Source organism: Helobdella robusta (assembly GCF_000326865.2).
Source record: "Helobdella robusta unplaced genomic scaffold HELROscaffold_9, whole genome shotgun sequence".
Lineage (NCBI taxonomy): Eukaryota > Metazoa > Annelida > Clitellata > Rhynchobdellida > Glossiphoniidae > Helobdella > Helobdella robusta.
In genome coordinates, this window is record NW_008705512.1 from 4798203 (window position 1) to 4813952 (window position 15750).

General features: G+C 33.8%; 2 protein-coding genes across 2 annotated transcripts; one reads left to right on the plus strand and one right to left on the minus strand.

Moving 5' to 3' along the window:
• Positions 1-243: 243 nt before the first annotated feature.
• Positions 244-7824, plus strand: HELRODRAFT_96652 (hypothetical protein; the record flags this gene model as incomplete). The annotated part of the gene is made up of 18 exons (XM_009033331.1): positions 244-354; positions 565-642; positions 1185-1334; positions 1899-1988; positions 2182-2362; positions 2533-2679; positions 2787-2959; positions 3171-3323; positions 3461-3602; positions 3927-4021; positions 4282-4401; positions 4715-4969; positions 4997-5079; positions 5284-5393; positions 5861-5994; positions 6095-6248; positions 6403-7077; positions 7210-7824. The coding sequence occupies 18 exons, from the start codon at positions 244-246 to the stop codon at positions 7398-7400; spliced, it is 3042 nt and encodes a 1013-aa protein (XP_009031579.1). The 3' UTR covers positions 7401-7824.
• A 4771-nt stretch (positions 7825-12595) lies between these two features.
• Positions 12596-13195, minus strand: HELRODRAFT_134296 (hypothetical protein; the record flags this gene model as incomplete). The annotated part of the gene is made up of 1 exon (XM_009033332.1): positions 12596-13195. A coding segment is annotated over one exon (600 nt), but the record flags the coding sequence as incomplete, so codon positions are not given.
• Positions 13196-15750: the final 2555 nt, after the last annotated feature.

Genomic DNA, 15750 nt, shown 5'->3' on the forward strand with positions numbered 1-15750 from the left:
AATATATTAGTATTGTATGATATATAACGCGCACAACACCGCTTATAATTTATTTGTGTATGTATGAAAAGGAGATCTCTATAACAACAAACAGTCGTACAAACACGTATACAAATTGTATGTATATAATATAGAGTTGTATAACACTGACGAAGGAAAGTATAACGTGCGATATTTCTTTATAAAGATTTTCTACTGAGTTTCCCTAGATTAAGGTTTGACTCTGGGGGACGTTCGGCCAACATGACCATCATAGTTTTTCTTGTGGACACAAGTTGCTCCATGAATCAGCGAACTTACGCTGGGACCACCTTTTTAGATACTGCCAAAAACGCCGTTGAGATGTTTATGAAGGTTGGTTGCAGGCCAGAAACTTAATTAGATTCTTAACCTCTGTTTCGTTAAATAAGTTTTTTTTGGGTAAATTTTTTCTGGACAGTTTCGCCTTTTTATTAATTGGTTCTAAAGCGGACGGGCCAATTAAAGATACCGGATAAATAAAAATCCCATTTCTAACCAAACCGGCATGAATTTTAACTGTGGATAATTGTTGAAACTTTGCAGATAAGATCAAGAGATCCGAACTGCCGATGGGACCGATACATGCTCCTAACTTTCGAGGAACCGCCCATGAACGTAAAGGTTGGAAAAACTAAGAATTAATTTTCAAAATTGAAAATAAATAAAAGACGAAATCAAATAAAATTATGATATATATAAATTTAATAAACGAACACAAACGAAACGGCGGAGAATTAATTTTTATTAATCAAAACCACAAAAATAGTCATAATTTTTCTGTCTGGTGTGCGTGTTTCTTCGAATTTTAGTGAATTTTGCGAATTTTCGACATTTCCACAGAGCATATTTATGCGCTGATTTGTTTACTGTGCTCAGCACCTATAGAATGCGTAGTAAAAAGTAGATCTGATGAAGCGCTTCATTTCTCAATTATATTTAGTATACTGTTTTCTTGTGGGAAATATGTTCTTGTGTTGGTTGTGATCGCTTGTGATGTTCCAAAAATGTATTTATTAGCACCGTAATTTCAACAATTTGCCAGTTTAAGAGGTTTCAGCTTAGAATTTTATATTCTTTGAGACACAAACTCCAAAAACGTCAATTAATACTCACAAAATTGCTTTATTTTAACAAAAAAAATATTAAATTTGAAAATCTTTAAGGCCGGATGGAAAGAAAGTCATGCCACATTCATGAAAGAATTAAAAAACTTGGAGGCACATTGTTTAACAACGCTTGGCCCTGCACTCAAACACACATTTGACATGTTAAACACCAACAGAATGCAGTCTGGGATAGATACATATGGCCAAGTACTTCATATCATGATATCCTTAAATATACTTTAATATTATAATAAATCGTGATATTATTCAAAATTATATTTAATTATAATTATGGTGTTTTATGGTGTATAAGATGTGTATTAAAGATTTGTGTATGATGATCATATGGTGTTGATAGCTGACAATGATTTATTCATTCGTTCATTCATTCATTCAATGACTCATTTATTTATTTACCCACTCGTTCATTCATTCATTTGTTCATTAATTCATCTCCTTTGAATGAAATTCATTAACTCAATGGCATATTTATCTCCATTTTAAAATTTGTCATTCAAATTTAAAGCCCATCAGTGCAATAATGAGTCAGTTGCATCATTAACACGGCTATCTCTCACCATTATTTTTGTCATCATCTCTTTAGTCATCACTGACTTTCCTATCAATTTCATGCATATCAATATCTTTTTTTTTATCACTTTAATTGTTACCATTGTTTCTACCATCACTATCTCTATTATCATTACTCCTCTCACCTTCATCATCATCTCCGTCATCGTCGTCATCGTCCCTACCATCATTGCCTTGCAGGGTCGTTGTCCTTTTTTCTTGGAGCCGGCAGTCATCATCTGCCTGACAGATGGTAAAAAGATGACCTCATTAACTGGTGCTTCTAATGAGGTTGGTTTTTTTAGGTCTTTCTCTATTAAATTGACATATTAAATTAGTTATAATGGGGGATTGATTTGAATGAAGGATTTATTTAAAAAGATTTTTCACCTTTCTGAAAGCAACTCATACGAATCACGCATGTGGAACTAATTTGATCAACCATCTAACTAGCATATCAATCAATCTACAAACTGACACGCAGCTAAACCTTCCGATGAATGTCGCTTGTTTGCCCGGATCCGAGCTAACGAAGGAACCGTTTCGCTGGGACCAGCGATTGTACGGTATCGTATTTAAAATGTCCGCCACACCAATTCAGGATAACCTAACTTACATTCCCTCCGATGACTCCAGTATCGATGCAATGTGTGAAGTTACTGGAGGTTAGTCGATTGGTTGGCCGATTTGGTTAGTTGGTTTAGCTAGGTAGTTGATTCAAAAGGATGGCTCGCTACTTTTATATTTGTAGTTTTTGATGTCTGACGGATTGGATGGATGATCCAGTTTACTCATTCATTCACCCACTTATCCATGCATGCATTTAATTAAACAGGTCGGTCGTACGCGGTTGCAACGCAGAAGATGCTGATGCAGTGCTTGGAGTCCCTCGTGCAGAAGTGCCAGAGTGGGGTTGTCGTTAATTTCGAAAAACTGCCCTCTGAACCCCACAGCAACAACAATAATAATAACAACAACAATGGTAATAGCAATAACTTAGGTAATATAACTTCGTTGATTCCAATATTTCATGTTGTAACGTCTTTCATTTTGATATTAACAAATGATTATTGTAATGATCCCACTAAGATTCCAACAACAACAATGGCGGAAGTGGAAAGTCTCAGAATTCGCCACAGAACCAACCATGGCACAACTGCAAGCGACTAATTTACGTACCCCGATCAGCTCAGAGAGGTGGAACTGTTGGGCACTGGCCTATACCTGAAGCCTATTGGCCTGATGCTTCTAGGGATGTGCTGGTAAGTTTTTGACTGGTTGGTTGTTTGGCTGGTTTACTCGATAGATGCTTGGTCTAATTTTTTGTTAAAATTTGTAAAAATTTCTACCAAGATTATAGTGATACTGTATACTGGTTTATGAGCTGTTGCACCGACCACAACACTCTCATGATAATATTTAATAATGATTATACTATTATCAATCCGCACATCCCTATTATGACATCATCAGCCCCCGAGGACAGCCCACCCAATAATAAATTTTTCCTGCCAACCATGTGAACCAATCACATTGGAGAATCTTCCATTCGACAAATACGAGATGGAGCCATCGCCACTGACGCAGTACATTCTGGAAAGAAGGCAGCCACATGTCGTTTGGCAGGTTGGCTCATTGATTGGGCAATTAATTGGACGATTGATTCACTGACTGACTGACGGATCGATTGATCAATTGAATGACTAATTGATTGACAGATTTTAAAATGAACATCGCATTTTTTAATCTCTTCCAAATTCCAGGTCTACATGCAGAACAGTTGCAACAAATACTCAACGTCAGATATAGGATATCCATTCGGTTACATAAAAGCCAGCACGACTCTTAATGCTGTCAACCTATTCGTTATGCCTTACAACTACGCCGTTCTAGTACCATTGCTTGGTCGGTAGTTGCTGTAGTAATCATTTTATTTATTATTTCTTCTCTAGTAGTATTGTAATATATCGGCAGTTTATTTACAATGCTAATAAATTTGTGAACTAGGATGTCTAGTAAATGAGAATGAACAAAGTAGATTGACGAAGTAGCGAAAGTATGAGATGGAAAATGGTTCATTTAGATAATTTTCTATTAAAATAAAAACTTTGTGTGCAAACATTTGAAATATTTTTTTTCAAAAATCAGTCACTTAATACTGAAATGAAAAAACCGGATTTAAAGTTTTTAATTTATTTTGAAATTAATTTTAATTTGAATAAATTTCAGACGAACTGATAAAAGTGTTAAAGTACAAGCCAACAATAAAGTGGAAGATGCAATTTGATGCCTACCTCAAAACTGTCCCGGCCTATTATGCTAATGTAGGTGGAAATATATTATGCTAATGTACTGGCTACTGGTTTATTTGTAGCACACTATGGGCGCTTGTTTATTTATAGTTATCCATCAATTTTTATGTAATCTTTTTACTAAATTTATCTTTAAAATTTAATAACTTTTAATGATATTTTATTTATTTGAATTTGTAAGCTCTTAGAAATGTTTTTTGAAGATTTATTTTATATAATTTAAAGAATTAAAAAGAAATTCATCTCCAACAACACACACATTACCATCGCAGCCGTTGAAACGTGCGTTCAGTCGGATGTCCCTGCCCCCAACACTGAACTTAATACCTGATCAGATGGACAACTGCCTCAGTTACTCCGTGGTACTTCACCTTAAGAAGATTAAGAACCAAGTTGGTTGATTGGTTGGTCGGTCGGTCGGTTGGTCAGTCGGTCGGTCGGTCGGTTGGTTGATTGGTCGGTCGGTCGGTTGGTTGATTGGTCGGTTCGTTGTGATTAGTCACCCATTATTTTCTCGATCAATTTTATATTTTATCTTTTACTAAATTCACATTTCGCATTTATCCCACATTTACTTACAAACATTCATTCATGTTACATTCACTATTAAACGTTCATATTTTAAAATCGCAACATCAAATTACCAGGTAAAGTTTAACAAACAAACAAACAAACACACACACACACACACTCATTTCTCCACAGGCAAAATTAGAATATGACAGATTAGTAGCATCAGTCGGCCAGTACCCAACCCACTGCCCCACCATTCGGGTCTTGCCCTCTAGGCCCCCAACCCCACGTCTCGCATCATCATTATCATCATCGACATCGTCGTCAGCTCAGCGCGGCGACTTCAAGCATTTGATTATTCAGTATTCTGCTGGAAATGCTTGCGGGCCGAAGCAGGGCTTGCTTTCATCCCACAATAATATGAATAACAATAATAATAATAATATGAATAACAATAATAATAATAATATGAATAATAATAATAATTTGGGAGTTGATAGTTTTGAAGTTTTCAATCTACACGCCATTCAAAAGATAGTTGATACGCACATATACACGTTGGTAGCACTTTTGGAAATAAAATTTCATTTGCAATTTTCCCATTCTCAACGTGTATTGATAATATATTTTTCAAAATGCAAAAAAATTTTCAAACTATTATTTTAATTGTCATAATTTATAGTCAATTATCATAATTTATAATAAATTATCATAATTTGTAATCAATTATCATAATTTATTCATTCTCACCCTCCCCCTAGAAACCCGTACGACATACACAGGTCCGACTTGCTGTTGAACCTTGCCAAGATGAGAATGAATCTTCTGAAGTCTCACAACCATGCCCTCTCAACTAAGTTTCAGAACATGGGTAGGTGTAGGCTGTCCTTTACATGCACTGTGTGTTTGCAGTTGATACCTCTGGAAAATATTTTCATTTTTTCTTGTTCTACGTTTCATATTCATTGCATGCTTACTTACTTTCAAGCGCGCATATGTTACGATGTATTTAAATTCAGTAAGTGGGGGTTTGTTTTTTCTCATTCTCTCATTAGTTTCTCACTTTCTTGTTCACCAAACTACTGCCTTCCTCCCTCTCTCTCCCTCTTTCTTTCACTTTCTTTTTGCCTTTCTCATATTTGTCTCTCTCTCTCTCTCTCTCTCTCTCTCTCTCTCTCTCTCTCACTCTCTCCTTGTTTCATATTTGTATTTGTCTTTCTCTTTCCTTCTTTATTTCTTTCTTGTCTTTTTCATATTTGTTTCTTATTTGCCTTTTCTATCTTTCTCTCTTTCATTCACTTTACTCATTCGTCACCCATAAATGACCACGACCGCCAGATGCCATCCACAACTCACCGATCCAAGAGATGGGCAACTACCAGGACTACCTGAAGCGACAACAGCCTCCCCTGAGAGAGATCGAGACCACGCCCACCAGGGTTCACACGTTTGGCAACCCCTTCAAAGTCAAGGTCGTTTGAGTATTATTATTATTATTATTATTATTTAAAGTTTCATTATCAATGTTGTTTTCGTAGGCTTGGTTAAATGTCGTTATTATTTTTTTTCCAGAACATGATGATAGATGAAGCCGATGAAGCGATGCCCGGGCAGTCGTCGTCGTCATCTTCGTCGTCATCCGCCCGGAAAAGGAGTTTATCCGAATCATCTACGTCATCGTCGACGTCATCATCGTCCTCTTTATCGAAAGCCAATAAAAAGCGAGGTATTTTTTGTTGCAGGATGATTGAGTGTGTTTGTTATCGCGACTGCAATTCTGACTGAAATAATGGTGACATTTGTATTTATTATTTTTATTTATCTATTTATTTATTTATTCTAATTTGATGTAACTATCAAAATATTTGTTCTATTCGCAGGACCTATACCAAGAAGTTACACCCTTCGAACTTTCCTCTCCTCACTATCATCATCACCACCGCCACCACCATCATCACCATCATTACCCTCTTCTCTGACACCTTGCCCGCCGACGCCCATTCCATCGTCTGACCCAGTCAAATCTGGGTCAGACGACGCAAATAGGTCAAATGACGTCACGATGACGTCAGACGAGAATGAGCCATGTATAGATTTGAAGGTTGGTAGCAGCGAGCAAACATCGCTCGCTGGGCAATCTTCAGATCATTCAAAATTACGTAAAAAGAATAAGAACAAAAACATCAACAACAACAAAAACAAAAACAACAGCAACAACAACAACAACAGCATGACGACTAATAACAAAAATGACCTCAGTATCATCAACAATAACGTCGAAAACATCAAAATGACAAACGGTATTGATGTTCTAGTCTCGCAGAATCACATCAACAACAACAGCAGCAACATCGCAGACGACATCAGCTTAGACAACAGCAGCAATGACGCCATCAATAATGGCGTCACCGACGATGACGATTTCGAAGTAGCCAGTAGCGTTCTAGAACTTTTAAATTCTAAAAAGTCCATTCTTAATGGCAATGTCGATACTGCAAGCTTCAACAGTGAAATTAAGAAACTCATCGTAACCGAAGTTAAGAAACCGGGGAAAAGTATTGTTATCATTCTTAATTTAGTTTAATTAATTTAAAATAATTTCAAAATAATAATATTTGTTCTTTATAACAAAAGTTATCAAAAAGTTATAATTCCTAACCAAAAAATTCGCAAAACCCTAACACCAGAATACACTATAATTTTCAACCTCCTTCGATGTCTGCGTGGGGACACCTCAGAAAAAAGATCACAAATAGAAAAGGTAATAAGCGAGGCCAGCCGATTTAAAAAGTATGCTCTGGTCAGGATTTTGGAAGAATATTGCAACAACAACAACCGTAATAACTACAGCAATAGTATTAGGAACAATTTTTTGTAGTAACACATGATGACAACAATTATAACTGTGTTGCTATGACTGTAGCCAAAAACTGTAAATAGTAAATTATTATTCTTTATTTTATTTGCATCTTCTGAGTGACAACAACAACATCAACAGCAGTAATGTAAAAAGCAACATCAGCAATGCCACCACCATCATCGTCGTCATCATCGTCATCAAGAAAGCAGCTACAACAGCAGCGGTAGCAGCAACCACAGCCGCAGCAACGTCAACAGCTGCAGCAGCAGCAACGTTAACAACAACAACAGCAGCAACAACAACAGCAATAATCAAACAACAACCACATCACAATATCAAAGATCAATATATCAAAAATACCAGATAGAAAATTTTTTCTACCATCTTTTCTCGCCATTTTTAATGTACCCACTCACAAGCGTTTATACATACGTGTACAAAAATATGTATACACACCTACTGTACATACTACTACAAATACAAAATAAACACACATACAGAGTACATACACATATTACATACATACATAACTTCTGTATAAATGTATGTACACATATACATGTGTGTACATAAGTCTTGGAGTACTCGCATCTTAATAGTGTACACGTCAATGGCTGTATTCTTCAACAGTACAATTTGTACTAGACACATACAACTACTGTACTCATATAAATGTGTGTGTATACTACATTCAAAGTAAGTGATATTTATTTTAATGAAATCTATTATTGTTAATTGTTGCTAATTAAAGTTAATTTATTCATAAATTAATTAACTTATTCATAAATTAATTTATTATTTATAAATTTGTTAATAACTTATTCATAAATTTATAACTTTACCAATAAATTTTTTCATAATTCATTTCTTCTCACTGGTTCCAGGTTTTAGAAAAAGCAGTTGTAAATGTAGTTCTGCTACTAGTCAGAGTCACAGCCAATCAGATCAGTTCATTCATTCGTTTGTTTTTTCATTCGTTCTCCCATTCATTCATGCATTCATTCATTCAATCATTCATTCAATCATTTCGGTCTTTCGGAAAAAAAACTAATAGCGACAGTTGCCTTTGTAGTTGTCGATATTGTCGTGGTGGTGCTAATATTTAATATTGTTGTAGTCGTTGCTGTCTCGATGTAGTAGCCTCAACATTGTTGTTGTTGCTCCTTTTTTTATACTACGTCATCGTCACGTGATTCATTTAAATCTCATCCTACGCTCTCTTTTAAATCTCTCTCATTTCTTCTTATTATTATTATTATTATTTAGAGTTTCACTCCTTACTTCTGCGATCTAAACGCCACTAGACATCTGTAGCTATCATTATTCATCGCTATTTTTTTCATCTTTATCATCATTTTACTATTTTTTTTGGTTATCGTCATCATCGTCGTCGTCATCATCATGGTAATGACGATGTTGATTATTACCATGGTAACTTCATTAGTGATTATGATTATGATGACGACGGTTACGCTGATGGTATTAGTGGTGATTAAGATAATGATAATATCCTAGATGATGACGATGATGATGGCTGAAATGAGGTGATGATGACAAAGATTATGCTGATGTGCGTATTAATGTGATTTTTATAAAACTGAATAAACTCTACTATATAACTTAAAAAAGTATCCACTACGTGTAAATTAATGTATGCATTGGAAACGTAATGTATTATAGCCATTGACTGAAAAATAATTAGTCTAAAAAACAACTAATTGGTCTAATTATAGATCAATTGGTCTAATTATTGACCAATTGGTCTAATTAACGATTAATTAATTAGATTAACTTTAGATTTTATTCCCAAAAGTTGAGGCATTTCTTTGTCGTTTTGTTTTTATGTTTGGAAATTTTTCTTTCATTTCCTTATACATTTTTTTATTACTTTTTATTTATTAATTCGTTCTATAAATTATATACAAGGGAAAGTGAATAATAAATAAATCAATTAATTAATTAATTAATTAATATTAAAAATTTGTAAAAATGAAAATAAATTTGATTTTAGTGTTTGTTCATTGATTTGCATGAATGCGTGTGCGTTTGTGTGTGTGTTTGTGTAAGTAGCTATACGTGTGTGTGTGTGTGTGTGTGTGTGTGTGTGTGTGTGTGTGTGTGTGTGTGTGTGTGTGTGTGTGTGTGTGTGTGTGTGTGTGTGTGTGGGAGTGAGAAGAGGGGTTTTGGAGGGGTGCCAGCAGAAGGCTACAAATGATTGAAAAGCAGAAAATGGTACCAATTAGCAAAAGTAAAGAATTGTGACTGACAAATTTGAAGATTGTACGATGAAAGTTGTAATTAAAACAAAACTAATTAGTGATTGATTGGTTGGTTGGTTGGTTGACTGTTTGGTTGATTGATTGGTTAGTTATTGGTTGATCGATTGACACATTCCATATATCGTGTTTTACACACAGTCCATACAATCTATCCATCCATCAGTCATATACATCGTTTGAGTACGCGTTTAAAAGATTGGAGAAAAAAATACATGAATGAATGAAGAATGAAAGGAAGAAAATGAATTAACGGATGATTGGAAGAAAGAAAAAATGGATGAATGAACGTCGTTATGATCATCTGTTCTTTATAAATTCTTCCCAACAGTTTGAATGACAGATGGTTTTGTTAGGCAGGTTAATAGGTACGCATGTATAGGGTATGTAAAAAAAAATCATTTTACATATTTGCACTATATTTTATTTCTTATTAAATATTGCATACTTTTATTATTTCATATTTTATGAGTTTGTTACAAATTTATCAGACACAACATTATATATGTGTGTGTGTGTGTGTCTTTTTTACTGTTGTTTGTTGGTGCTAATATTATAAAGATAGCTATAATGTAATATAAATTTTTATTACAACTCATATTGAATACTGTCTATTATTGCTTACATTTAACTGTACATTTCTGTTTATTGCAGGTTTGATCAGAAAGGCAGTTGGACCCTGCAACAAATATGGTATATTTACGATATAATAACCATATTAATAATTCATGATGACGTCATATGAAAAATAAATGATTATAAATATTAAAGATAAAATTTATTTATCTAGCGCCATTTTTCTTTATCTAAGATTGTAGGACTGAAAAATTTCCAATGTTAAGTTTACTTGATTTGCAAAACACGACCCTTAAAGTTTAATATATTATTAATAAAATTATAACATATTTATTAATTAATATCATTATAACAGTATATAATATATTAACATAACATATTTGTAATATTTCATAATTTTCATTGCAGGTATGCTTTCGCAATTAACTAAACCCTTGTATACAATAGTAATGTTAGTATAATAGATAACAATCATTTATAAATCATACACATATTAACATATAAGTGTGTGTGTGTATGTGTCACTTTAATTGAATGCTTAATAAGCCGTAGCATTTATAAGAATAGTTTTTCAATCACAAAAGCTGTAGGGAATAGTAGTAGATCAGTCTGTCTTTTAAGCATTATTAGTGATGTGAATTGGTTGATTAAAAGAAAACCACAAGTTAATCTTAATATAATAACCAAAAATATAATAAAGGTATAATATATACATTCTTATTCATAGAATTTTATACATATGCGAACCCAAAGCAATATAGATATATATGTGTATAAATATATATGCAGTAGTTTAGGAAATATCAACCGAAATTCTAGCCGAATTACTGCATAAAATTATGGTCTTTTACCAGCATTTGCCAAAGAACCTACGACCAACTGAAGAAACTTAACAAGCGAAAAAAGAACTTTAGTAACGAATGCTCCATCTCTCTCGTAAGTTAATAGCGAGGCAACGCTAGAAATTCAGTAGATTTCATAAATTACTTCATTAATTTTTGTCTTTTATATAGTGAATGAGACATTTATTCATTCATAATTTTTACAATATTCTATAAATTCTACCGAATGTTTGGCGTTAATATGTTTGTAGTTCGTTAACGAACATTCGGTAGAATTTATAGAATATTGTAAAAATTATGGTCTATTACCAACATTCATTCATAATTATAACCATCACGTTTAATACATTAATCCGTTTACAATTACTATCAGTAATTATTGTAAAGTCCAGATCGTAATCATCGTACTTCAAAGTTCTCATCAAAGGAAACTAGATACAACCATGTAGGCTTTGGATGAAATTTAAATCAGAAGGTAATATAATAGATATATAACAATTGAACTTTTTACTAATATTAGTGTACAAACATACACATACGCACATACATATGCAAACACACACACGTACATACATAAACACGTATACATACAATACAAACATAACAGAGTTTAAAAAATAAGTGATAACTTTAAATTAAGACATACATACACACAAAATCACACATATACATACATACACAAAAATACATTTAAAAAAGTCACTTGGAATATCAAAATTTGGTGGTGGATGGAAAACAAAATGCGCGATAAACTACACACACTCACGTAAACTGGAAAAAACGAATGGGATATAGTTCAGTTAACAACATAGAATTCACGATTAAAATTTTTACGTCATACTAAAAATTGTAGACATCATTGGTTTAAAAGTTAAAATTAACTAGAATTGACACATGATTTCGTTAAAATATAAAAGTAATTAGTTGAAATTCATTATTTAATTAACTAAATTAATAAATACATTATCAAATTCTTATTATAAAATACTCGATAGAATGCTTAATTGTTATATATTACATATAAATTCTTAATAAAACGTTGAAGATATCTTACATGATATACAAATTGTCACAGATATATATATATATATATATATATATATATATATATATACACACACAAACAAAGGATGACGCATTACAATTATTATGAAATTTGTCTTAAATAAATATAATATAAATCGTGGTAGACATAATTATTTAATCATAGCTTAACAGTATTCACAACTTTTTAATATGAAAACAAGCCGTATATATGTATGTATGTACGTGTGTGTATGTGTGTTTGAGAAAGAGAAAATTTTCAAGCATTCCTAACAATAGTTTCATCTGAAAGTTTGCTAAACCAATTAGGAGGCAGCTTGTTGATCAGTGATTTCCACATTTTTTTGAACAGTTCTTCATCACTCACTTGACCGATGAATATTTCAATTTCTTTGTTTTCAAGGTATTGTTCTTTAAGTATATTTACATCGGAGTTGAAACTACTGTGACAGTTGACGTAATCGACGGGCTCCTTTAATTTAGGCACTAATACTCCAGTCGTGTAAACATCTTCAATCCAGAACGACTCGGTCTTTTGTGAAACTTCATAAAGTTCTTTGGCTAATGAGGCACTGAAGCAATAACCTACACCTGCACAGTACTGGGGGAAGAATTTCTGGCCTGGAAAATCCTCCTCCTTGACGCAGTAACCCCCACATTTTTGGGGATCCCTCAGAATGGGCATCGTGTTTTCTCCCCACAGGGGGCAGAGTATAGTTCTGTTGTTTCCAAATATAGTCTCCATCATTGAGATCATACCAAAAACATTTATAAATGCATTGTCGTTTGCTTTTAAGGCAAATTTGGCTTCTTGGCAGTGTTCACTAATCCATTTCAACCCAAGCACTGATTTCTTTGTGTCAGATTTATCTTTCTCTTCGAAATCACCCTGCACAATGTCTTTGTGGATGTTGAATTCTTCATCTAACTGTTTCTTAATGGCATCATCAGAAGGCGTACCGACGAGAAAGATGATTCTTGTTAAATTATTTGCAAACAACACAGGACTTCCCCATGTACTTCGTATAAGATCTCGTTGTTTCTTGTTGCTGGCCGAACTGACTACATAGAGAATCCACTTCAAATGTTTGTTATTCTTACAAATGGCTTCATTGTGTCGTACGATATGTACCACAGGAATCTCGCCACTGCTTGACTTCTTACTGCCAATCGATTCATCACCACCCACTCCTCTTCTCTTCCATAACCTCGCTAGATCCCGCGATTCGAATGATGCCACGATTTGAACGTTGCCGTCTGGATCGGCTTTACCTAATTTTAATACGGCCGGAATGGAATCTAGGTCGTCAATCTCTGTTATTCTACCTTTCTCTTTCTTGTCACAGGAACATGAAAAATGTTGTACAGTAGTTATCAGAGCGTAAATTATAACGATGGCGAAAAGTACTTGTAACGAAAACCTTAAATATCTTTTATTTATCATAATTATTGCCTAATATAAATATAAATCATGATCAAAATACTCTCACTAAAATTTGGTTTTACCCATGAAAACTTTGTAAATTTAAAAGTGAATCGATGTGAAAAGTGATATGGAGATCCGCATGACTGAGTTATCGAATTCAATATTTCGTGGCAGGTGCGAGATTAACCCCAACCGATAATTTTTTCAATTTCAACGTTTCATCCAACCTTTAATTTAGACTAAACTTCCTATTTTAGATATTTAAAACCCCAAGAGATATACAGAACGATGCATGGAGTGCATCAACCTACCAGCAATTCATCAGTTGTCAACAAATGTTTTCTCCATACAGCTCTCTTTCCATATGGAATGGTTTGCCTGCCATCATTTGTCAACAACCAACCACCAAACTTTTTAGGAAACTATTAAAGAACTTTTTGTCTATCCGGGCCTACGGAAACGTCATTCTTTACACAAGCACCCCCGAATAATAATAATAATGATAATTTCTATTTTCAAAACTTTCGTCCTACACAAAAGAAGGATAATATTCGTAAAATAAGTTTTTTACTTAGTCATTGTATAATATTCAACAAAATAAAACAATTTATTGATAATATAATGGTTTTAAAGCAGGAAATATAACATATATATATATATGTGTATATATATATATATATATATGTATTTCTTTAACTGGTCCCTGAGAAATGCAAAATAAAGTACAGTAAATAAATGATATTGCGAAGTTGATGATGATGAGGAAATGAAATGTTACAGGAATTAACGAGATGAAATAAAATGATGAACTGACTGAACATGTGAGAGAAAAAATGGAGAACATAAAAAAATATATTACTAACGACTGCAAATCAATGACTGAGTATGTGAATATAAGATATATAAAGGGAAAGGAATACGCTATTAAGAGAACAAAGGAATAAGAGAGGAAGAGATAGAAAAGGAGAGAGAAAGAGAGAGAGAGAGAGATGAAACATTTATAAATTTGCTTTACTAATGACTGAAAATAAATGACTAAATACACAATGTAAAATTTAGAACAAAATCTTAAAAAATTATAGATCTTTAATTGACTTGAAAACTCATTCATTAACGTACGGGAAAAGTTTTCGATAGCTGAGGCAGAATAATGAATTAAATAAACAGCAATAAGAAATTTTGTTCCTCTTACATCATTTTCTTCATCTTCACCATCATAGTAGTCACCGACTCACTACATCAGTCATCGTCATCATATATTCATCATGGTTTTTCATCATCTTCATCTCCAATCCTCTTATATATAAGTAGGAAAGAGAATTTTAACAGCAGAGCTGACAGTGAACACTGGATAAATCTTAGATCCAGCCACCAAATCCCTAATAACTTTTCGTCCCACCAATGACGTCATCTTCTGGCCGTCAGAACCGGAAGTGGAAGACGTTGTCAACTTATAGGTCAATATGGCAATATTGGGAGAGTCTATTTTAAGTGAAAGGGTCAAACTAATAGGCAGAGAGTGCAGTCTACTGATGAATGTTCTTGATTCTAAGTTTTCGTAAATGGGCTCTGTGTTATTATTGTTGTCATTATTATTATTGTTTTTGTTGTTGTTGTTGTCTAAACGAATGCTTAGGCAGTTGTTGTGTTTGCTTTCAGATCTAACGTAGCTGATATTTTTGCAGCCTTTGTTGATCTGATCCCCCCTTGAACAGAAATAAATGGACCCTTCTGAGCATATAATACCCTTTGAAAAATTGGAAATCCCAACAATGTCCTTGATGGAAAGTGGTTCATCTGAAATTCCTGCCCCAAATAGGTAGGGGCATTCAAGGAATGAAGAATTAGGATTTTGAAAATTTTTATTACTATCTACATTAGCAGACGACGTCATTAGTTTTGTTTGTTGCTGGTGTTTGTTGTTGATAGAACCATCACTGCGGCTGGCCGTGATGTGTTGTTGTTGGTGTCGTTCGATTGTGATCGTCCAGCTGCACTGACGTATAGGTTGGCCTGTGTAGGTTGTTGTGGCTGTAGGGTCATCTGTCGACCAAGTTGTTAAGCAACGAGTGTGCTGTTGCTGCTGCTGGTGTAGTTGTTTGAATAATTTAAGCATTTGTTGTTGCGTTTGCTGTTGCTGTACTACTGGTTGTTGTTGATGAAGTTTTAGTTGCAAGTTTGTATCAGCTATTGTTGTGGGTTTT